Here is a 23505-nt window from a genome sequence, read left to right as displayed (position 1 = left end):
TTTTATTTATAGTCATCGTTGCTGAAAATGTTATGAAGAAATAAATCTGTCTTTATCTCTGTTTGATATTTCAGAAAGACTGACAAAAGCAACATTACATGGAATGATCTTAGTTTCCCAATAAATCCTAGATTTTATTCTTCACAATACTTGATTTGTTCTACGTGTACGTTTTGCTTATTTACCTAAAGGAAAGTCATTTAGTCATTTAAAAACAATATTTAGCCTTTTCTTTAATATTTTGCAATTATTAACAAAAAATTGTTTTAAGAATATTTCAAAAACATAAACAGTGGATTGCCACTCTAATAAGTCCTTTTGTATTAGAGTAGCTTGAATATAAGGTGAAATTGTATGCAAAGAGTTTCTTACTGCAAGTGCTGAGAAAACCACACTATAACATCATTTTTACAAGTAAAGGCTCATACTAGAACATCTAGTTTGGGAGTATTTATAGCTGTTATCTTCTTTTAAAACAGGGCATGGTATGCATATTTTTCTATTCCTAAGGCCCAAACTGAGTTGGCATTCTAGAATCATTATCTATATTCCTTAAGTAAATAGAATTCTTACCTTTTCAGGATAAAAGAAACATAAAAACTTTCCTTAATTGTATAGCAGATAATCCAAGAACAAGTTTAGCCCAAGGCGAAGTAAGATAATTCGTTATATTTGCAAGTTCCTTTTATGTACTTATTGTTGATAACTGATTTTTGAACATTTTCAACTGTCTTTAAATGGAGTTATATGCTGTCATTCTGTAACCCTTTACTGCCCTTTTACTGTTTTAAATTTGATCTAAGTATTACAAAAAGCTAGAAGTGTTTTTGACATCTAGAAAAACATTAGTTTTGCAGTACACACACGTACATATATGAGACGTGTGTGTGCGTGTATATATATATGATAAGTGCTATGAGTAAAAACTAAGGATAGAGGAATAGAGAGAGTCAGAAAAGGGCCCTCTGAAGAATGACATTTACACTGAAATGTGAATATTTAGTCATTTACCATTAACTCACACTGTTTAATCTATCTTAATATTCATAGAAACAATAGCGTAGGATGATGGCCTCCAGATTCATCCATTTATTCTAAGCAAACTAATGTAGGAACAGAAAACCAAGTACCACATGTTCTCACTCATAAGTGGGAGCTAAGCAATGAGAACGCATGGACACAAAGAGGTGATCAACAGACACCGGGGCCTACTTGAGGGTGAAGATTGGAGGAGGGAGAGGATAAAAAAACTACCTATTGGGTACTATACTTACTACTTTGGTGACAGAATAATCTGCACACCAAACCCCCATGTATGCAGTTTACCTATATAACAAACATGTTCATGTACTCCTGAGCATAAAAGTTAAAAAAAGAAATGATAGTGTAAAGATCTTAATAATCTCAAAAATTTTTATTAAACTGATAAAATATTTTAACCAAACTCTTGAGTGTTCCAATTTTAGATAATCAGTAATTTAGCACTGCCCTATTATAGTAAATATTAAAGATTAACCTTAAAGCCAGTGTAAGTAGTAGTTTTTACGTCACAAAAGGTGTTTTTAGTTTAGCGTATGTGCCTTTGTTCTCAGCTAACGAAAAAAGTTGATATGCACAGTTCTACTTAAAGATAATTAGAAATGTCAAGGAACCTGTTTCATTTGGGAATATTTTTTCTTTAATAATGATCTAGGCTGTGGTAATGAAATTCTTTATTATCTGTGTTTACAAATCACTGTAACTTAATTAAAATTTTACTATTATACCACAGATTAAAAATAGGAACAATTTGAAGATGTGATTTTATTTGAAAATTTTATAGTAAGGTTTAGCTTTATAAGTATTTTTCTCTTGCTTTTATGAATTAGAAATATCTTTCTTACTCCTGACAGAATATAAAATAAGTATAGTTAAAATTACTTTATAGACCAGGATTTTCTTCACTCTTTGATGATGAAATAAGTGCCATGCGTATTATTCTGAGTTAGAAGCGCATAGAATGTCCCCTGATATATTGTTCAAATGCACTATATGAAGAAAAGGTTAAGGTTTATGTGATTCTATTTTTTTCTCTTAGACTCTCTTAAAACCATGCTGACATAGAGCATATAAAATGCTCTATGTCAGCATTGTCCAGTAGAAATGTAATGTGCACCCCATATGTAATTTTTAAGATTTTTGTAGGCATATTTTTTGAAAACTTTTTAAAAGGCAGAGTTAATTTTGGTGATTTTTTTACTTAATCAAACATCTAAAATATTTTTCAACATTATTTTATTTTATTTTATTTTATTGATTGATTGATTGATTGAGACAGAGTCTCACTCTGTCACCCAGGGTGGAGTGCAGTGACACGATCCTAGCTACTGCAACCTCTGCCCCCTGGGATCAAGTGATTCTTATGCCTCAGCCCAAGTAGCTAGGATTACAGGCGTGCACCACCATGCCTGGCTAATTTTTATATTTTTAGTAGAGACGGAGTTTTGCCATGTTGACCAGGCTGATCTTGAACTCCCAGCCTCAAGTGATCCGCTCACCTCGGCCTCTCAAAGTGCTGGGATTACAGGCATGAGACACTGCGCTTGGCCCTCAACATGTTATTAATATAATAGTTATTAACTTTTTTTTGGTGAGGGATAATAAATGTTATTGTCTGAAGCCACTAAGGTTTTTTTTTTAATTTTTAAAAAAGTTGTAAAATACACATAGCAAAATTCACTATCTTTACCATTTTTAAGTGCAGTTCAGTGGTATTTATTTCATATTGTTCTGCATCTATCACCATTTTCCATCTCCAGAATTCATTTCATCTTGCAAGATGTAAACTCTGTACCCATTAAAGAGTAACTTCCCATTCCTGTCCTTCCCCCAGCCCCTGGCAACCAAAGTCCACTGTGTATTTTACAGTTGCAGCACAACTCAGTTTGGACTACATACTTTTCAAGTGCTTATTAGCCTGCTGTTGGCTACAGTTTTGGATAGCTCAGTTCTGTGCTGTAATAGATACTGAATCCATTTATAGTTATTCTGTGTTACAGAATGTTACTGTTATGTGAATTAATTCTGTAATAACATTTCTATAATACTTTGTTATTTTTGTCCTTATTTGTCATCCAGAACAATAGGCAGGTCCCGTGGTCAGTAAAATAGCAAAAGGGTCATTCAAAAATGGTGTGGCAAGATTCTGAAGTGGTGATGTCTGTATAGTTGGATAATGCAACTATAAAATACACAGTGGACTTTGGTTGCCAGGGGCTGGGGGAAGGACAGGAATGGGAATTTATTCTTTAATGGGTACAGAGTTTACATCTTGCAAGATGAAATGAATTCTGGAGATGGAAAATGGTGGTAGATGCAGAACAATATGAAATAAATACCACTGAAACTGCACTTAAAAATGGTAAAGATAGTGAATTCTGTTACGTGTATTTTACAACTTTTTTAAAAATTAAAAAAAAAACCTTAGTGGCTTCAGACAATAATATTTATTATCCCTCACCAAAAAAAAAGTTAATAACTATTATATTAATAACATGTTGAGGGCCAAGTGCAGTGTCTCATGCCTGTAATCCCAGCACTTTGAGAGGCCGAGGTGAGCGGATCACTTGAGGCTGGGAGTTCAAGATCAGCCTGGTCAACATGGCAAAACTCTGTCTCTACTAAAAATACAAAAATTAGTGACTAGATGCCTGTGTTTGAAAAAGTTGGAGTCCGAAATGTTGGTAGTTATGAGCTACCATCTCTTAGGACTTTTTGTTGGGGCACGTAGATTTCTTGGAGTGTGCGTTGGGAATCCCCAAGACCAACCCATCATGCTTGATGATTTGCTCAAAGGACTCATAGAACTTAAGAGAAAAGCTGTTAAACTCATGGTTATGATTTCTTATGGCTAAAAGATGCAGATGAAAATCAACAAAGGGAAAAGGTATGTAGCTTGAAGTCCAAGAGGATCCAGATGTGAGCTTTCATTTGCCTTCTTCCAGTGGAGTTGCATGGGCTATGACAACATGCAAAGAGCTTCAACCAGGGAAGTTCACCTGAGTCTTGTGCAAGAAAATTACTGTGGATCTATTAGATAGGCATGGAGTGCTCATATGACTGACTTTAGTTACTCAGTCTCCAGCCTCTCCTGCAGGTCCTTCCTCACCTAAGAAATCAAACTGATATAGTGTGGGCCAGAGCCCCAGGCATACAAAAACAAGCATTAACCATAATTCATATTGTTTATATAGATTATCTGATATGATCCAAGGTCTCAGTTATGTAGAGACACTCTTATCAGGCAGGATATTCCAAGGGCTCGGAGGTTATCTCCCAGGAGCCTCTCACAGACTAGTGCTTTTTTCAGAATGTGCAGAGTTAGAGTACCCCAAGCCTCCCTAGTTATTTCTTTACTGCACAGGGTGATTTGGGAGCCTAACAAAGGAAGATGTCTCTAGTGTAAAGTAGTGTAAAGTCTTACAGAAACAAAGGGTAGATGAGAGTGGCAATAGCTCAGTACAACTTAAATATCTAGTGTGTTTAAACAAATGGCATGAGTTACTGACTGTCAAGGTAGAGCTATAAAGGTTGACTATCAGAAGTAAAGAATAGCATTTAGAGTAACCCTACAATTAACAGGTTTCTTAATTGGAATGAACTTCATGGTTTACTTTCTCCTTTGCTTGGGAAGTGCATATATTATCTCATCTAATCCACATCAAAACCTCCATTTCTGCCTATGATGGAGTAACTTGTAACAGACTAAAACTGCTGAAAACCAGAAATGCTGGGGGAAAAAATCATTTTGAAGGCATTGTAAAGCTTCTCAGTGAATCAACACTTGAAGAGTCAGGATTCAGGAGAAAAGGGAGACAGACACACTCTGTGCTGGTTTTCCTCTTGATCCATTGTCCAACTCTTAAGCTATTGGGGGTAAGAAGATAAAAGCTGAGCAAGGCATAAGAGATGAGCAAAAAATGACTGAGGAAGTTGAATGGAGCTTTCAATAGTTTGTTGTTTTGTTGTTCTGGCCGTAGGTTTACAGTTGAAATCTGTTGAAGAGCCACACCATAGAGTGAGGACAAATCAGAGGCCTACCAATCTTTGTAGTGTCTGAAACTCAGTCTCAAGTCAGCTCAGTCCCAATTGGATTGCATCAGTCTGCTCCTACAGAGACTGTTAAAAAAATAAAAATTAAATCCTTTCTGGAGGAAGGTAACATCATCTGGAGGCTCTACGTTTTTTCTGTATACATATGCATATGATAACTCACAATGTCTTACATACAATAAAAAATTACTAAGCATACAAAAAGATCAAGAGAAGAAAATTGACAAGAGAAACAGATCGATAGATTGTTCAGACTTTGGAGTTAAAAGCAGGGGCTTTAAAATACTGTATTCGGTTCATGAAAATAGATGCTGAGGTGGAGAATTTCACTAGAGAACTGGCACCTGCAGGAAGGAGTCAAATGGAAATTCTAGAGCTGAAAAATATAGTAACTAAAACTAAGAGCACAACAGATGGGTTTAACTGCAGATTAGACACAGCTGAAAAGAGGATTTGTGAACTGGAGGATATGTTAGTAGAAAACATTAGGCATAAACTCGACTTTAAACTGAGCTAAGGAATAGAAACTTTTCAATATCTCACCAAAGTATGTCTCTTATTTTAGAGCGTGTGGGTGAAAAGAGTCCTTATTAAAGTGCAATCGCAACTCTTGCTATTTTCATGTGTATTTAGTATTTTTTGGTATTTTTATTTTAGTGGATTTTAAAAAAATTATTAAAAAACATTATTTAAGAGAGAGCATCTTATTCTTTCACTCAGGCTGGAGTGCAGTGGCACATTTGTAGCTCACTGCAGCCTCAAATTCCTGGGCTCAAAGTGATCCTCCCACCCCAGTCTCCTGAGTAGCTGGGCATACAGGCAGATGCCACCATGCCTGGCTAATTTTCTTTGTTTTTTCAGTAGAGACAAATTCTCACTGTTTTCCAGGCTGGTCTTAACCTCCTGACCCCAAGAGATCCTCCTGCCTTGGCCTCCCAATATGCCAGGATTACAAGCATGAGCTACTATGCCCAGCTGGTTTCTATTTTAAAATATAATATGTATATAATATGAAAGTAGTAAAATATAAAATTATTACTTATGTTTATTTGTGATACCTCCCCCCCAGCTTTTAAGCAAAAATAAATTATTCTATAACTAATATGCATAGATTACCTGTTCAGTAAACTCAGTTACTTAGAATAAATCCTTAGAATGAGAAAATAAGCAAAACATTTACAGATATAAAATAGATATCTGGAGCTGGATGGTAAAACCCCTGTACTTTAACATAGAGGAGTTGTACGGCCCTTACTCTTAGTTGGTTGAGATAATGGTTATAGGGTGCATGGCAATCTGGTAAGCCAGCTCATCATAGAAATACCAAGTTAGAAAGGAAATTGTGGGTCAAGAATTTGGGTTTGGCATAAGTACCTTGTTTCATCATATCCAAGACTCTACTATGAATTATACCATTAATTTATGTACCTGTAAGAAAAAATACTGTCAGTTACATTTTGACATCACATTAATTGTGAGATACATTCTGATTTCAAAGATGTTAAAGTGTGAAGGAAAAAGTAAATGGTAATTCTGGTTTTAAATCTCAGTTCTGTCATTTATTTGTTTGACATGAGTCAGGGAACTTCTTTGAGCATGTTTCCTCATGTGTGAAAATGGGATAGTATACTTTACCTTTCAGAATTAGGAAGACACAATTAGAGATACGAAAGTGTCTGCTGTGTGGCAGGCATTCAGTACCTGCTAATTTGGCTTTTGTTTCTTCCTTCTAAAGCTTGGTTCTCTTAGGATGAAAGAGACACTTGAAAGCCTAACAAGTAAAAACAAAACCAAACTCTAATGTACTGGCTGTGTAAGAGCGTAAAAAGGAAAATTTCTTGTTGGAGCTGTTTAATTGTCAAACATTGTTCTTTGTCTTCCTCCATTACCTCACCCACCTCCCTGTTATATCTGAAGATATCACTGACTGGTTCCAATATAATGATTGATATTTATGTTATGGAACCTAAGCATCAAAATAACGTTGATATTTTACTATAATGGTTTTTAAAATACACATTTTAAGAAAATTTCCAATCCTTCTAAACTTATTTGTGATGCTTAAAGTCCCACTCTTTAGTTACATGGAATTCCTGCTCTTCTGATGATGCCAAATAAATACAGCATTGTTCGGAGTAGGTGAATCTTTTTAAAAAAGGGGTTGGATTTGGTGATGTTTGGCAGAAGTGAGAATTCCTCATTATATTCCTATTTTAAAGATTTCCAGTAAACCCAGGTGGTATTTTTCTTTAGTGGTAAAATATTTATAGCTTTAGTTTTGTGTTTATTCTTTTCTTTCAGGATTTTTCAAGCCGCATTCAATTGATAGGATGAAAAAATTTAAGAGAAGGCTATCCCTCACACTCCGAGGAAGCCAGACTATTGATGAATCATTGTCTGAATTGGCTGAACAAATGACTATTGAAGAAAACAGCAGCAAGGATAATGGTAAATATTTGGCATAGGGGGAGATGCTTCCTCCTTTTAATTACTTTATGAATAGAATGTAAATTTACTTTTTAGATAAGTTCATAATAGCTTCCCTTTGTTTATTTCTGTCTCATTCCATGGTTTCTTAGGAAATTGAAGACTATATAACTTTTGTTTGGTTACTAACTGGAATATTTCCCTCTCACTCCAACATTACAATACCTGGTCTCAAACCCTGATGAATTGTTCTATTCCACATATCCTTCCATTTTTCACTAGTTCTTAAATAAGAATGCATTTTATAATATTACCTTGATTGTTAAATAGCTATTAATATTTTTTTATTCTTATAACCCAAGTTAATACAGCTTAAAAGTGCATAGGAAGTCTGTGAAATTTCTGTTTGTGGCTTCATCAGTTTCATAATGTTTCATGCATTTGACAGTGCTTTTTACAACATAAAGTAGTAGTATCCAGATGTTAAAATAAAAAGAGCTTGTTAAGTGTGTTAAATACAAAATCCTGGTGAAATTTCTAGAGGAAGGCTACATATTCAAATCTGAAATAGCCCTAGGGATGTCATAGTAGTAACCGGGAAGGAACTTACGTGACTGGCTTTCAATGTGTCATGATGTGCAGAGTATCTGGCAGATCTTCCTTACCTGTGCCTGAAATTCTGCTGTTAGAGATTTGTGGCAGTGGCTGGAAAGCATGGACACCCTTACCCCTTCCACTAGAATGCACATACTTATGTTTTGAGAGAGGGAAAGGTATGGTGGAGTGGGCTCTGGACTTTTTAAAGTCATAGGTTTGGATTTTGGATACACTTAAACACTTCCTAGTTGATGACTGGCTAAGCCGTTTATTCTACCCAGGCTTCAGTTTTCTTATTTCCTTTACTCAGAAGGGTCATTATTTGCTCAAGGTTACCCAGCTCCAGAACCAGTACTTTAGAACCCAGGTTTCTTCACTTCAGAGTCTATAACAATGCTACGGTTCTGCAAGGACCCTTTCATTCATTTGTTAAGGTTTTCCTTGATAACATCTACCCTTTTTTTTTTTTGAGACAGTCTCGCTCTGCTGCCCAGGCCGGAGTGCAGTGGCACAATGTTGGCTCACTGCAACCTCCACCTCCTGGGTTCAAGTGATTCTCCTGCCTCAGCCTCCTGAGTAGCTGGGATTACAGGCATGGGCCACCATGCCCAGCTAAGTTTTTTATTATTTTTAGTAGGGATGGGGTTGGGGTTTCACCATGTTGACCAGGCTAGTCTTGAACTCCTGACCTCAAGTGATCTGCTTGCCTCGACCTCCCAAAGTGCTGGGATTACAGGTGTGAGCCACCACGCCCGGCCTTGTTTTGTTTTTGTCATGGTGGGGAGGAGAGAGGGATGGGCTCAGTAGGAAATTTAATATAATAATTTGGATATAATTATATGTAGGAGGGGAAAATTGTACATTTGGGTCAAATCTCAAACATCATGATTTTACTGTTGTTCCTCTTGCCAGAGGACCTATTCTAGATACACAGAGCAAAATCCTTAATTCTCTTTTAGACCCCCTCATTGAATTTTTGGTGGGACCCCCCCATTGAATTTTTGGTGGGAAGTGCAGTGTGCCTACTCTTAGGATAGAAGGGTCTTGCCAATGTGTTTGCCAATGATGATCAGGAATAAAATAAACACAGTATGTATCTTAGTGGATGGTTTCTGGGACATATTTTTAGTATTTGACTACAAGACAATCCTCTTTTCCTAAAGAAAAGGTATGAGTCAAAGAAAATGAACGTATGTTTTAGCTAATATTTTAGACCAATTGCATATTTTCTAGAATATTTTGGTATTAACTATCATAAAACATGCTTTGTTTTTAACAAATGGTGAAAGATTAAAAATATTTGTTTTCTCAAGTTGTATATGTTTTTTAAAACTTATTTTATTACAGTAGTAACTTTTAATAGGTAGTAAATAAGGGCAAATAGGCGATCTATTGAGTTTCTCCTTGACCTTGAAGTAATACTTCAAGACGTCATAAGAGACATTGATTCCTCTTGGGTTACAAAGATTGCTAGTAGCATAGGCTACCATAATCTACTATGCTTATTTTCTCTCTGTAATAGCACATGGATTTCACCAACAGCTTTCACAGAGATTCTACACGTTTTTGGTCACCTGTCAGTGCCTGATAGCTGATTCCAACACATTCTTTTCTTGTGGAACATATTTTAGAGTATAAAAGCTGTTAGACAGGTCACATACACAGACACAGTCCATGCCAGAATACAGAGAATATAGCATAATGAATGACACGTATATACTTTTAAAGTTATCTTCTCACATACAATGTAAGCAGTTTATGAAGCAAAAGTGAGCTTTAATGCCAAATAGTAGCATAATGCTAGCTGAAGGAGTAGGAGGAATATACAGTCATGCATTGCTTAACAGTGGGGATGCATTCTGAGAGATACGTTATTAGGCCATTTCATCATTGTGCAAACATCAGAGTATATCAAAACTAGGTAGTATAGCTTACTACACACCTAGCCTACATGGTACAATCTGTTACTTATAGGCTACAAACCTGTACAGTGTATTATGGTACTGAATACTGTAGGTAGTTGTAACACAATGGTGTTTGTGTATCTAAGTATATCTAAACATAGAAAAGGAAATGCATTGTGCTACTATGTTACAGCGGGTATGGCATCACTGGCATCACTAGGCTATAGGAGTTTTTCAGGTCCATTATAATCTTACGAGACCACTGTTGTATATGATGTCTGTCATTGTCTGAAACGTCACATGGCACATAACAGTAGTTTATAATTTCCCTGAATAAACTGCCTTTGGACCAATTTTTGATCACTTGTCTCTTGATTAGTCACAGGCATGATCACAGTCCTATTACTCTTGCATATCTAGGCACATGGCTCTCATGCATACTCTAGATCCAGAACACATTAATTGGGGGTAATACTATAAACATGTTGGAGAAATTATGGGTATGATGCGTTTGGTTATACTTATACCCATAATCTCACTCATGCGTGCTCTACCTCTATCCAAATAGAATAGAATATCCCAAATGAAATATTATCTCTCTTATTTTGATAACTGAGTCATATATGAAGGTTTTTAACTCAGTTATAAATCTATAATTCACATTACTTTGTCTATTTATAGAAACTAGTATGTTTGCACATTGACAGGTGGGTTGAACCCAAGGAATGATGAATACTGAATTTGTATTCAGTATGTTAAAAAAAAAAAGTTGAAAGTTTGCAAATTTGGTTCATTTAAGGATTCTGGCCTTAACTCAATACACCTTTCCCTAAATGTGAAATAAACTTTTTGCAGAAAAATTTACAAACTGAAATGTACAAAATATTTTTTTCTGTAGTGCCTGGAAGAAAAAGAATTTTGAGCCCATCAGTTTTCTTTTTACTAACTGAGAAGTGTTTAATGTTCAATTTTTAAAAACCTGTCAAGGCCAAGCATGGTACCAGGCTTATGCCTGTAATCCCAGCACTTTGGGGAGGCCGAGGTGGGCAGATCACTGGAGGTAAGGAGTTCTAGACTAGCCTGGCCAACACGGTGAAACCCCGTCTCTACTAAAAATACAAAAATTAATGGAACGTGGTGGCGCACGCCTGTAGTCCCCCACCTGCTCAGGAGGCAGGAGAATTGCTTGAACCCAGGAGGCGGAGGTTGCAGGGAGCCGAGATGGCACCCCTGCATTCCAGCCTGGGTGACAGAGCTAGACTGCATCTCAAAAACAAACAAACACACCTGTCAAAAATTAATTTACCTCAGTTCTTCAAAAAGTTAAACATAGACTTACTATATGACCCAACAATTCTATTCCTAGGAATATACCCCAAATAATTGAAACAGGTAATCAAAGTCTTGTACACAAATATTTATATTTGTAGCAGCACTATTCACAACAGCTAAGGTGGAAACAACCCAGATGCCCATCAACAGATGAATGGATAAACAGAATGTGGTCTGTCCATAGAATGGAATATTATTCAATACATAAATGAATGAAGCGCTATGTGCTATAGCATAGATGAACTTTGAAAACTGAAAGGAGCCAGACCCAAAATACTCTATGATTCCATTTATATGAAGTATCCAGAATAGGTAAATCCATAGAGACAAAAAGTAGATTAGTGGTTTCCAGAGGTTGATAGGGAGAAAAGATTGAGGAGTGACTGGTTATTGTGTATGGGATCTCCTTTAGCAATATGAAAATGTTTTGGAACACAGAGAGGTGATGGTTGTACCACATTGTAAGTATATAAAATGCCACTGAATTGTATACTTTAAAATGGTTAATGTTATAAGAATTTCATCTCAATAAAAAATTTAGTTCATCTGAGCTTCAGCTTTCCCTCATAAACACTCAATGTATTTGATGTCTTTTTTTTTTTTGCTGTCACTGCAGCAGAACAGATGTTTGATAAGTCTTAATTCTATTTTAAGACTTATCACAGAAAGTTATATTTCAGAATCTTGTGTTTACATAGCCTTGAACTTATTTTTTCTTGTAATGGGACGATATATTGAGATTATTGAATTTGATGAGAATAGGTGACAATTTAAATGTGAGGAAGAGAATAAATCACAGTTGTAGAAAGGTAAAATTATGTTTTATTGCACATATACTACTCGAGACTTCTTGACCGACTGAAATTCTTCAGCTAATGTACATGTTCCCAAGAAGTGTAGTCAGATAAACCTAACAGAATGTCACTTATCATGATTATTTAGGATTAGAAGTAACACCAAAAAGCAAAGATTAAAATGACCTGGTTTTCCTGATATTCCAAATTCTCATTCTTAACAGCTCCGTTTGTACACTGGAGCAATTTGTCAAGTTTGGAGTCAACAAATTCCAGTTTTATGGATATTGTGAGCCTCTGTCTTTCACCTAGGTTTCTTTATCTTGCTGATCTCTTACATGTTAGCTGTGACAGTTTGTCTTCGACAGTTTGTGGTTACATCATAACAGTAACTGTTTTTTACAACAGTGGATAACATAGGGAGTTTAAGGAGGACTAACTCCTACAAATAGCACAAGTTCCTTGAAAGGTTGACGCTGAAGGCATAAACTCCATTGGATATATGTAGGATCTAGAATGGGATCAGGCTAGTAATAATGTTTAAAAGAGCAGGTTTGAGAGGAGGGAATGACTTAGGCTACAAGTTGGGCTATGAAATTGCATGTTCCTGATCATAGTTCACGTAATGAAAAGATCTAGATAAATAAGATGCCAAATAACGTTTCTTAGTGGAATCATAATGATTATCATGTTGTGGTGGTAAAAATCATTGGAAATCCTTACTTGGAACAAACAAATTATAGAGTATAAAAGATCTGCAATTTTTCATATAGATTTCTATTACTTTTTAAAAGTTATGGTAAAATATATATAATACAAAGTTTAACATTTTGAAGTATACAGTTCAGCAGCATTAAATACGTGTCTATTTACATTGCGTAACCATCACTGCTACCCATGTCTATAACTTTTTCATCATCCCAAACTGAAACTCTGTACCCATTAAACAATACCTCCACATTCCCTCCTCTCCCCAGCCCCTGGTAACCACCATTCTACTGTCTATGAATTTGCCTATTCTAGGTACCTCATATGAGTGGAACCATATAATATTTGTCCTTTTGTGTCTGACTTATTTCCCTTAGCATATTGTCGCCAAGGTTTCCATTACTTTTTAAAATACAGAGTGTTATTATCTTATTGAATTGGCCAGTTAATTAGTTTCAAGATCTGGAAGTGTTAGAATATTTTATTGTATTTTATTGTGGCTCTCTCATGGGCCGCAATCTCTTCTCTGTCTATACCCTCTCCTTGGGCGACCTCCTCCAACCCTACAATTTCAGCTACCATGTATATGTTGACTACTCCTAAGTCTGAATCTCCAGTTAGGATCTTCATCTGGATCTCTAGATTCATATTTAAATGCCGTCTTGTCTTCTCCACATGGATGTGTAATGGGAATCTTAGACTTCACATGACCAAATCAGAATTCTTGATTTCCTTTCTCCAAAATCTGCCTCTACTCAAACTTTGCTCACTTAACCAGTTACTAAAACTAAAAATCTAGGCATTGTCCCCAATTCTTTTCTCTCCTTTACTTTCCTGTTGTCTCCTCCCTGCCCCCAACCCCCACCATTGTAGCTTCCTATTTTTTACCACATAAATAACTTTTACAAACTCATGATTATGATAGTCATCTGTATCAGTGGTCCCCAACCTTTCTGGCATCAGGGACCAGTTTTGTGGAAGACAGTTTTTTCACAGACTGAGGTTGGGGGGATGGTTTCAGGATGATTCAAGCATATTATATTTATTGTGCCCTTTATTTCTATTATTATTATGTTGTAATATATAATGAAATAATTACATAACTCACCATAATGTACAATCAGTAAGAGCCCTGCCTTTGTCTTCCTACAACTAGATGGTCCCATCTGAAGGTGATGGGAGACAGTGACAGATTATCAGGCATTAGATTATCATAAGGAGCATGCAACCTAGATCCCTCGCATGCACAGTTCACAACAGGTTTAGTACTCCTATGAGAATCAATGCCGCCACTGATCTGACAGGAGGTGGAGCTCAGGCAGTAATGTGAGCAGTGGGGAGTGGCTGTAAATACAGATGAAGCTTTGCTCACTTGCCAGCTGCTCACCTCTTGGCCTGGTTCCTAACAGGCGATGGACCAGTACTGGTCTGTGACCCAGGAGTTGGGGACCCCTGATCAATGTGACTGATACACAATTCCAGTTATAGTCCATTAACATATCATATTTCATATATGTTTAACAGTTGATCTGGTAAAGATTTAAAAATATTTTGGGGTTAGGCATGGTGGCTCATTGTAATCCCAGTGCTTTGGGAGGCTGAGGTGAGGAGGATCACTTAAGCCCAGGAGTTTGAGACTAGCTGGGAAACATAGCAAAACCCCATCTCTACCAAAAAGACACAAATTAGCCAGGTGTGATGGTGTGTGCCTGTAGTCCCAGCTATGGTGGGGAGGATGAAGTGGGAGGATCACATGAGCCCAGGTGGTTGAGGCTGCAGTGAGCTGTGACTGCACCACTGTACTTCAGCCTGTGCAACAGAGCAAGACCCTGCCTGGAAAAAAAGAAAAAAAAAATATTTGAATAGATGTTTTTACTATAAATGCTGACTAAAAGCTGGGTGGTAGGAGTGTGTGTGAAACTAATTTAGCAGTCGTGTCTGCTGGCCTGTTGCTTCTGCCTTTGTAATATGTCCTAAATCTGCCTGCTTCCCTCCATCTTCAGTACAGCCACCCTAGTCTAAGCCACCAACATTTGTTACTTAGGGTACTGTAGTAATCTCCTCCTTTTGCTGTTGATTCCCTATTGCCTGTTTTTCAAACAGCAACCAAGATGATATCTTAAAAAATTATTTTCAGTAATTACAAATATAAAGGAAGTTACAAAGATTATATAGAAAGGACCCATACTTGTACCCTTCTCCCAATTCCCCCACCATTGGTTCCATCTTATGTAACTATAGAACCCAGGAAATAGATACTGGAATAAAGTCTAAATATAGTTCTGTGTCATGTCCTCACCTGTGTTGATTCGTATAACCACTGCAATCAAGATTAAGAACTATTTCATCATGACAAGAGATCTCTCGTGTTACCTTTTGTAGTCTTCCCTACCCCCTTACCTCCTACTATCTTTAACCCTTCACAGTGATATTTTTGAAACATGAATCAGATCATATCACTCTGTGCTTCAAAGCTACCATAACTGCTTCCAATCTGAGAATAAAATTCAAACTTTTATGGTGAAGTATAAAGTGTTGAATGACTTGTTCCCTCCTTACCTCTGTGGTCTCACCTGGTACCACTGTTGCCCGCACGGTTAGGTACTATAGCTACACTTGCCTTCTTTCTAGTCCTCTAACACAGTGGTTCTCAAAGTGTGATCCCTGGACCAGCAATGTCAGCAGGACCTTGGAATTTGTTAGAAACACATATTTTTAGATTCCACACCAGACCTACTGAACCAGGAAGTCTGTGGGTGAGACCGAGCAATCTCATGTTTTACAGATCCTTGATGATTCTGAAGCATGTTAAAGTTTGAGGACCACTGTTCTAACAAGTCGAACTCTGCCATATGTCGGCTTTTGCATTAGCTTTTTTCTCTATCTGGAATATCCTGTTATCCACAACTTACCCATCTTCCCTGACTGGCTCTTTCTTGCATTTAAATTTCTGTTAAAAATATCTCAGCAGAGAGAACTTTCCTCAATATACAGTGTAAAATAACTAGCTACTCATTTCCACATCCCTCTATTTTAGTCTTTTGCATGTCGCCTATCATTACCTGACTTCATGTGTGTGTCTTTTCCCTGTTAGGTTTTATGCACTCTGAGAATAGTACTTTGTTTTGTTCACCAGTTGATGCCCAGTGCCTAGAATAGTGTTTATCAAATAGTATGTCCTTATGATCCCCATTTTTTTTCTATATTCTCCAGAACAATCAAGCCGTATTCTCCAGGACAGCTTTACAGAGCAACTAAAATGTTGTCTGTAGGCAAAAGATTTGCATAATTTGTTTTTAATATTTGAATGTTGTGATATTTCACATGTGAAATAACCTAGAAAGAGAAAAAAAATCTTCATTTTTCTTTTCTCTTTCTTGAGACAGGGTATTACTCTGCCACCCAGGCTGGAATGCAGTGGCATTATCTTAGCTCACTGCAGCCGCAAACTCCTGGGCACAAGTGATCCTCCCACTCTAGCCTCCTGAGTAGCTGGGACTACAGGTGCATGCCATCATGTTTGGCTGAGAAAAATCTTATTGTATGCTGTAGCCTGTGTTATCCCACATTGTTTGTAATTATTTATGCATTTATATCAGATAGCCCCTCTTCATTCATTATTAAATCATTGATTATTTTGCTAGACTTAAGATCCCCAAATTCTTTATCAGTTAGGTACTGCCAGGGAATGTACAGATCACAGGAAACTTTAGACACATGTTCTGTATTACTAGGTAGGCATTTGCCCCTACCTCCAGTCTGTCTTTGACCCAGATTAGATAGCTTGGACCTTGGGTGAGCCTTTGGGCCCTTATGCCCCATCCTTCCTCTACACTTTTAGGTAACCAGTATTAGTAGAGGCTCAGGCCACATGGCCTTCTTGGCCAATTTCTCTGGAGCCCATACCCTGGTCATGTTCTGCGGATCCTAAGATTTTCTTGTGAGAGAAGCCTTTCACTTTAAGGCTTGTAGCCAACTCCTGTCAACCTGTCCTTAGTTGAGAAACCTTAGTTGAGAAACAGGTAGAGGAATCCCCTGATCAGGAGGTATCCTTATGCCTGATTGTTAACTGCAGAAGAATAGTTGGCTTCATTTTAAAAAGGAATCCCCTGATCAGGAGGTATCCTTATGCCTGATTGTTAGCTACAGAAGAATAGTTGGCTTCATTTTAAAAAGAAGGTATTCAGAGCAGCCCAGTTCTTTTTAAAACTCCTTGGCTGCTATCAGTAAAAACAAAATTCTAATATAGAAGACTAATTGTGTATCACAAGACTTGTATCTTTAACCTGTATCAGAGCTCTTCTTTGGAGGTGGAAAGGAGTCAAGAGATTCCTGATAAACATTACAAAACAGTTTCTCCCCCATGCATAATTAAATAGCTTTTAAGTATTATATTTTTTAAATGTTTCTGCTTGGTTATGGGTCTGTGATTGTTTAAAAACTCTTTATATTAATCCCAAATTCAGGGGAATAAACTTGGAGCCTCTGTATTGATATGTATTTAGGTACTTCGGTTTTATTCACTAATTGACATACCATCTTGAATGTCCAGCAAACAGGGATGTAAATTCCTTTAGGCCGGGACCATGTCTTTTATATTCTAAAGCATGCTTAATTTCTTTTTTTTTTCTTTTTGAGACGGAGTCTTGCTCTGTCGCTTAGGATGGAGTGCAGTGGCGTGATCTTGGCTCACTGCAACCTCTGCAACCCGGGTTCAAGCAGTTCTCCTGTCTCAGCCTCTTGAGTAGCTGGGACTACAGGCACATGCCAGCATGCCCAGCCAGTTTTTGTGTTTTTAGTAGAGATGGAGTTTCACCATATTGATCAGACTGGTCTCAAACTCCTGACCTCAGGTGATCCGCCTGCCTCGGCCTCCCAAAGTGCTGGGATTACAGGTGTGAGCCATGCACCCAGCCAAGCATGCTTAAAATAAGGCACACAGGTAGTCAATAAATGGAGGAGTGGTATGGAAACAATCTTGAGATACACTAAAATAAACAAACGGATGAAAATTTGGTTGGGTATATTAGTAGTTTTGTGGTTCTTAGCCACTTTTGATTATATAAGAAATAGATGGTTATTAGACCAACTTAAAATATTCAAGTATTTTCTTAAGTATTTTTTCAGAGAAACTATTTTAATTTTAATATTGTGTATAGTTAAGCAAAGCAATGAGGCTAAATGTACTAATCTCTGTTACAACTTTTTGTTTTGCTTTCTGAATCCTTCTCATGTGATCCTGGATCTTGGACTGATGATGGAATGATTTTCGAATTCTATGAACCACAGAGCCTATTGTGAAGAATGGCAGGCCTCCAACGTCTCACAGTATGCATTCCTTCCTCCACCAGTACACAGGATCTTTCAAGAAGCCCCCATTGCGGAGACCACACAGTGTTATTGGAGGGAGCCTTGGCTCCTTCATGGCAATGCCCAGAAATGGAAGCAGATTAGGTAATTTGATTACTTGTCTGTTGTGTTTACCCTTCTGATTATACGTCATGCACATAGTTAAGTTTTAGTTAAGCAACTTTTATTATCTCGTTTCTTCTGTCAGATAAAAATCAAGTTGAGATCAAGAGGAATAGCAGAAAGATGGAAAGTTCTAGAGAGGTAGTAGTGCTGACAATACAGAGAAGTAATATTTGAAGAACCTGTCCATCAGGAGGGAAATGAAACTCATAATAAGTGGATGCAGTATTTCAAGATGAATGGCAGTTTGGGATGGTGTTTATTTTAGGGTCATGCCTCAGTAACTTTTCAGATCATCACCATATAAAGCCTATTGTAATGATTAGTATATGTGGTTATCACCTGAATTGTTTCTTCTTCTGTCATTATGTCTTTAAATATCCAAGAAAAAAGAATTGCAAGTTTCTGTTTGTTTATTCCTCTGGCCTTTTTTGATGATGCCTTATGTTTTTATTTTTATTTTTATTTTTTTTGAGACAGTGTCTCACTCTGTCACCCAGGCTGGAGGGGAATGTAGTGGTGCTGTTGAGGCTCACTGCAGCCCTGACCTGCCAGGCTCAAATGATCCTCCCACCTCAGCCTCCTGAGTAGCTGGAACTACCTGTGCATGCCGCTACGCCTGGCTGATTTGTTTTTTTTGTTTTTTTTTTTTTTTTTTTTTTAGAAGACGGGGTCTCACTGTGTTGCCCAGGCTGGTCTTGAACTCCTGGACTCAAGTGATCCACTTGCCTCAGCCTCCCAGAGGGCTGGGATTACAGGCATGAGCCACCACACCTGGCCTATTATGTTTTGATTTTTAAAATCACTTCAAGTACAACTATTTTATAGTCTTCTTAGATAATTATATTTACTGAAGCTCCTAGGGGTTTTATTCTACTGCTCGTTTTATGTGCTTACTCTTGGAATAGTATATTATTTCCAAATGTGTTTCTTTAATTTTGGGAGTATGAGCTTATCTGCAGTGAGACTTTTTCTGTGAGAACTGCATATAGCCTTTATCTCTGTAGGTGTGTCTCTACAGAATGGTATGCTGGAGTTGGCTCACACTAGTTCATAAGAGATGATTGTTAAAGTTTCAGGAACTTTGCAAACTGGTTGTTAAACATAGCTATTAAATTTTAAATTATATAAATTTACAAATAGGTAAACTAAATTGAAAACAAAGGTAATGAATACGCAAAAGTCATTGCTTCCTAATTTTTTACCACTTTTAACTATTATCTATGCCACCGGGGTTATTTTTTTCTGTTCTAGTTATAGTCAAAAACACTATATAATGGTATGCTACTGCACATTTCTTCCCAACCATATGTTCAGTGTTGTCATGTTGGTAGCCTGAAGTTGTCCATGGAGAGAGAAGTCAGAAAACACTACAGATCAGGCCCTGGCTTATTGTTTTCTTGTTTGTCTAGGCCAGGGTTTGTTTTTTTTTTTTTTTTTTTTGTAAGGGGGCAGTTAGTAATAAATGTTTTAGGTTTTATGGGCATACAGTCTCCATTGCATATTCTTCTCTGTTTAATAATCCTTTAAAAATACAAAAAACATTTTTAGCTCATGGGCCATATAAAAAGAAGCCACACTTGTTCTAGACCCTTGTTCTAGAATTAAGACAGTGTATTGAAAATGTTAGTAATGCAGATTAAATTTAAAGGGTATTATGCTGGAGGAGAAAAGTATGTTGTATCTGCAGCTGTTACATTACCTGATCAGCAGAGAGATATCCCTCTCCCCCCTTGACAGATGAGTAAAGTTCTGACAAGCCATCATTGTTTCACGTTTGTCTTGATGGAAATGAAAATACCGACTGGTAGTCATGTCAGAACTACACTTGTTTGTTAATGATGTGAGTAATTTCTTGTTTGGGTCAGATGGTACTCAAGTATTTATTCATAGTCTGAGATTAGTAAGCTTTCTTTGTCGTCGAATTCCTTGTGCAACAGGACAGATTTTTTTTTAAGTGTGATTTTTTTTTTTAAATGTACCCTTTAAGTCTCAAAAGTGTAACACTTTGGGAGTTGAGCCTTTCTGTGGGAAGGTCTCACTTGTAACTTAGAAACCCAGGGCTTCATTTTTTATCCCAATGTGGAAGGTAAACCCAGGGACCTTCTCATCAACATCAGCAGCCTCTCCTAAGACACTGATAGAGTCAATTTATGTATAACAGCTTTGGGTTTTCAGTCCTCTCTTTGTTTTTGCTTCCTAGGTATTACCAATACATTCTTGCACATTTAGCTGTGCATTTTAAAATATTGTATTTTAGTCAACATTTTCTTGAGGAAAGGGAGATTTTCATATCTCACTAGAAATGGAAGGCATGATTAAATTATTTTTAACATTTTGAAGGTGTGACAGAAATGAATACAGGACCTTAGATGTGTTATATACCAAATTTTAAGAGGTTAGGAATCAATCACCAATACATTACTTTTGCTGCCAAATTAATTTTTTGTTCACATGTCACCATAAAATTTCTCCGGAAATCTCAACATAACTGAATTGTATTCTTAGATTACATATTGAGCTATTAAAAATCCATTACCATTTGCAACTGCTTATGAATATTAATTGGAGTTTTCTTAATATTGAGTTAACCAAGACAAAAATACAGACATAAAGTGAGTTTTAAGATAGAGTTGATATGAGACCCTTGAGTTCAAATTTCTCCTTAATCTAAGCAGTCCTCATGATTTTATATGTAAATATTATTAAAAGTTAACATTTATACTTATAAAATACAATTGCCTCACACATTGATATTTTATATAACTTTATTTGAAAAAGAGATCTAGTTATCTAGGCCATTCCTTGATTGTTAGTTAATATGCAGTTCCCTTGAATACTTGTTAAGCACCTTCTGAGTGCCAGACAGTTGGTTAAGTTCTGGAAATAGAAAAGTGAACAAGCTAAATCCGATACCCAAGGATCTTATAAAAATCACATGCACCAAAAAATGTTCTTCAGTGCAGTGGGTGGGGGCACAGTAGTCAACTGTGTCTGAGATTAGAAAAGACTTCACTGAGTGATGACACATGAGCATAGTTTGAAGACTAAGCCTGATCTCACAAAGTTGATAAAATAGGAAAAGGCATCTTTTAAAAATGAGAAAAAAAGTGTGTTAAAGCACTGCAGCATGAAACAACGTGGTTCTTTTTGGAAAATGAATACGTGTATAGAAAGTAATAGTGGCGAGAGAGGAGTTCTAGGGATCCAGCATTTGTTTCCTAGTACACTCTTCTTGCTGGGTTATTAGATAATGACTGACAAATGCAGGTATATGAGTATACAACTTGGCCGGATGTGGTGGCTCATGCCTGTAATCCCATCACTTTGAGAGGCCAAGGTGGGTGGATTCCTGAAGTTGCAGTTTTTTGAATTTTTGCAATCAGACCTTGGTGATGACCATGAGCAGTAGGATATAAGTAGCTCCCACATGCTTAGCTTCCAATAATGGAACACTAGGCATAAATGGCTACAAGTTCAAGATGAGCCTGAACAACAAGGCAAAACCTTGTCTCTACAAAAAAAAAAAAAAAAAAAAAACACCAGATGTGATGGGTGCCTGTACTCCCAGCTACTTGGGAGGCAGGAGGATTGCTTGAGCCTGAGAAGTAGAGGCTGCAGTGAGCCATGATTGTGCCACTGCACTCCAGCTTGGCCAACAGAGCAAGACCTTGTCTCAAAAACAAAACAAAACAAAACAGTGTATGTCTGTTTTTAATATTTTCAAATGGAATTTATCTTCCTCCCCCTACTTCCATTTAACTTTTATCTCTATTAAGCATGCCATAACCCACCTTTATTGTAGTATGTTTTTGCTCTGAACAGATTTTTGAGTATTTGAAGATCATAAACTTGTTTTTGTAGTTCTGGTACAAAATAGATATTCAGTGAATAATTTTTTATTGTTTTATTTTTAACATTGGGGGTGCAGGGAGGAGAAACTGCATTAGAAGCTTTTAAGAGGTGTTTTAAAGAATATTCAAAGAATTAGCTCCATTTAACCATAGACCCAGTGACACATTATTTAATTGAAAGAATACTAAATAAGAGGCAGATGACCAGGTGTCTATTCCAGCTCTGCATCTAAGCTTTGTGACCTTTTGAAAGTCATTTAACCTTTCAAGTCTCAGTTCCCAGATCTAGAAAATGAAAGAACTGGCTCATTCTCAGAGATATTATTTCCAGTTTATAATTTTATTACTCAACCCTTGATAATAACTTGAATGTTAATTTTTTTTCATAATTTGAAAGTGTAAAAAGATTTCATACTACTATTTTAAGACATTTGAGTCATGCTTTCATCTATTAACTGCATACCTGTGGCACCCAGAATGTAAATGACTTTTTATGCTGTGATTTTTACTTGTTGGCCTTCTATATTTTACCCATAGTGATAATAAATTATATATTAGAATATAATGTATCTCTTTTAATGTCTCATTTTTTGATATAGATATTGTTCATGAAAATCTAAAAATGGGATCAGATGGTGAGAGTGACCAAGCTTCTGGGACATCATCTGATGAAGTCCAGTCACCTACAGGTGTTTGTCTCAGAAATCGTATACATAGACGGATCTCAATGGAGGTAATCATTTAAAAAATACAAATATACTTGTGAATATGTGTGTTGGTATATGTTAATACACATACATGTCAAGTGGAGTAAATGCCCATTTAAAAATTTTCATGAAGACACGTGACACTTGTAAGAAAGTTACTTCTTTGCATTCATAAATTGCAGTCTGTGAATATTTCCTCTTTTTAAATTTTTATCCCAATGTAGATATGCAGTATAGTTGTTTGCATTCTGTGAAACATTTTATTTATTTTAATTTTTTGCGAAACGTTATTTTAGGTTATCCATTAAGGAGAAGTGAATTTTCAAAAATTCTGGAAATACAGAATGATACATTAGCAATGTCTTCTTTTTAGAAAATATGATTTTAATGATATTTTCGAGATTCATCTGGATAATTAGCATTTTATTTTCTCTGTTTCAAATTTTAAGAGGTATAAATAAACAGCTTTTTTTTCTTGCATTATATTATAAAAGTGGGTGTCCTTTCCTTTGTGGTTCACTATACCTACTAATCTCTGAAGCACATTTATTTCTCCGTGTAAAAGGATGAAGAATTCATTTTCTTTTCTTTGTAAATGTTGTGGTATAACCTTGAGGAC

General features: G+C 36.5%; 1 protein-coding gene across 4 annotated transcripts in view; it reads left to right on the top strand.

Moving 5' to 3' along the window:
* Positions 1-23505, top strand: part of CDK17 (cyclin dependent kinase 17) — a 116018-nt gene that overhangs the window by 58343 nt on the left and 34170 nt on the right. For all 4 annotated transcript variants that reach the window (XM_031000594.3, XM_063694223.1, XM_055357438.1 and 1 more), the window contains 3 exons: positions 7393-7539; positions 18143-18307; positions 22779-22912. In XM_031000594.3, the coding sequence (XP_030856454.1) occupies positions 7422-7539; positions 18143-18307; positions 22779-22912 (417 nt within the window). In that variant the 5' untranslated portion in view covers positions 7393-7421. The remainder of the gene's footprint in view (positions 1-7392; positions 7540-18142; positions 18308-22778; positions 22913-23505) is intronic.

The sequence above is a fragment of the Gorilla gorilla genome, chromosome 10 (assembly GCF_029281585.2).
Source record: "Gorilla gorilla gorilla isolate KB3781 chromosome 10, NHGRI_mGorGor1-v2.1_pri, whole genome shotgun sequence".
Lineage (NCBI taxonomy): Eukaryota > Metazoa > Chordata > Mammalia > Primates > Hominidae > Gorilla > Gorilla gorilla.
Note: the sequence above shows the minus strand (reverse complement) of the source record. Positions and strands in the feature narration are given on the sequence as shown.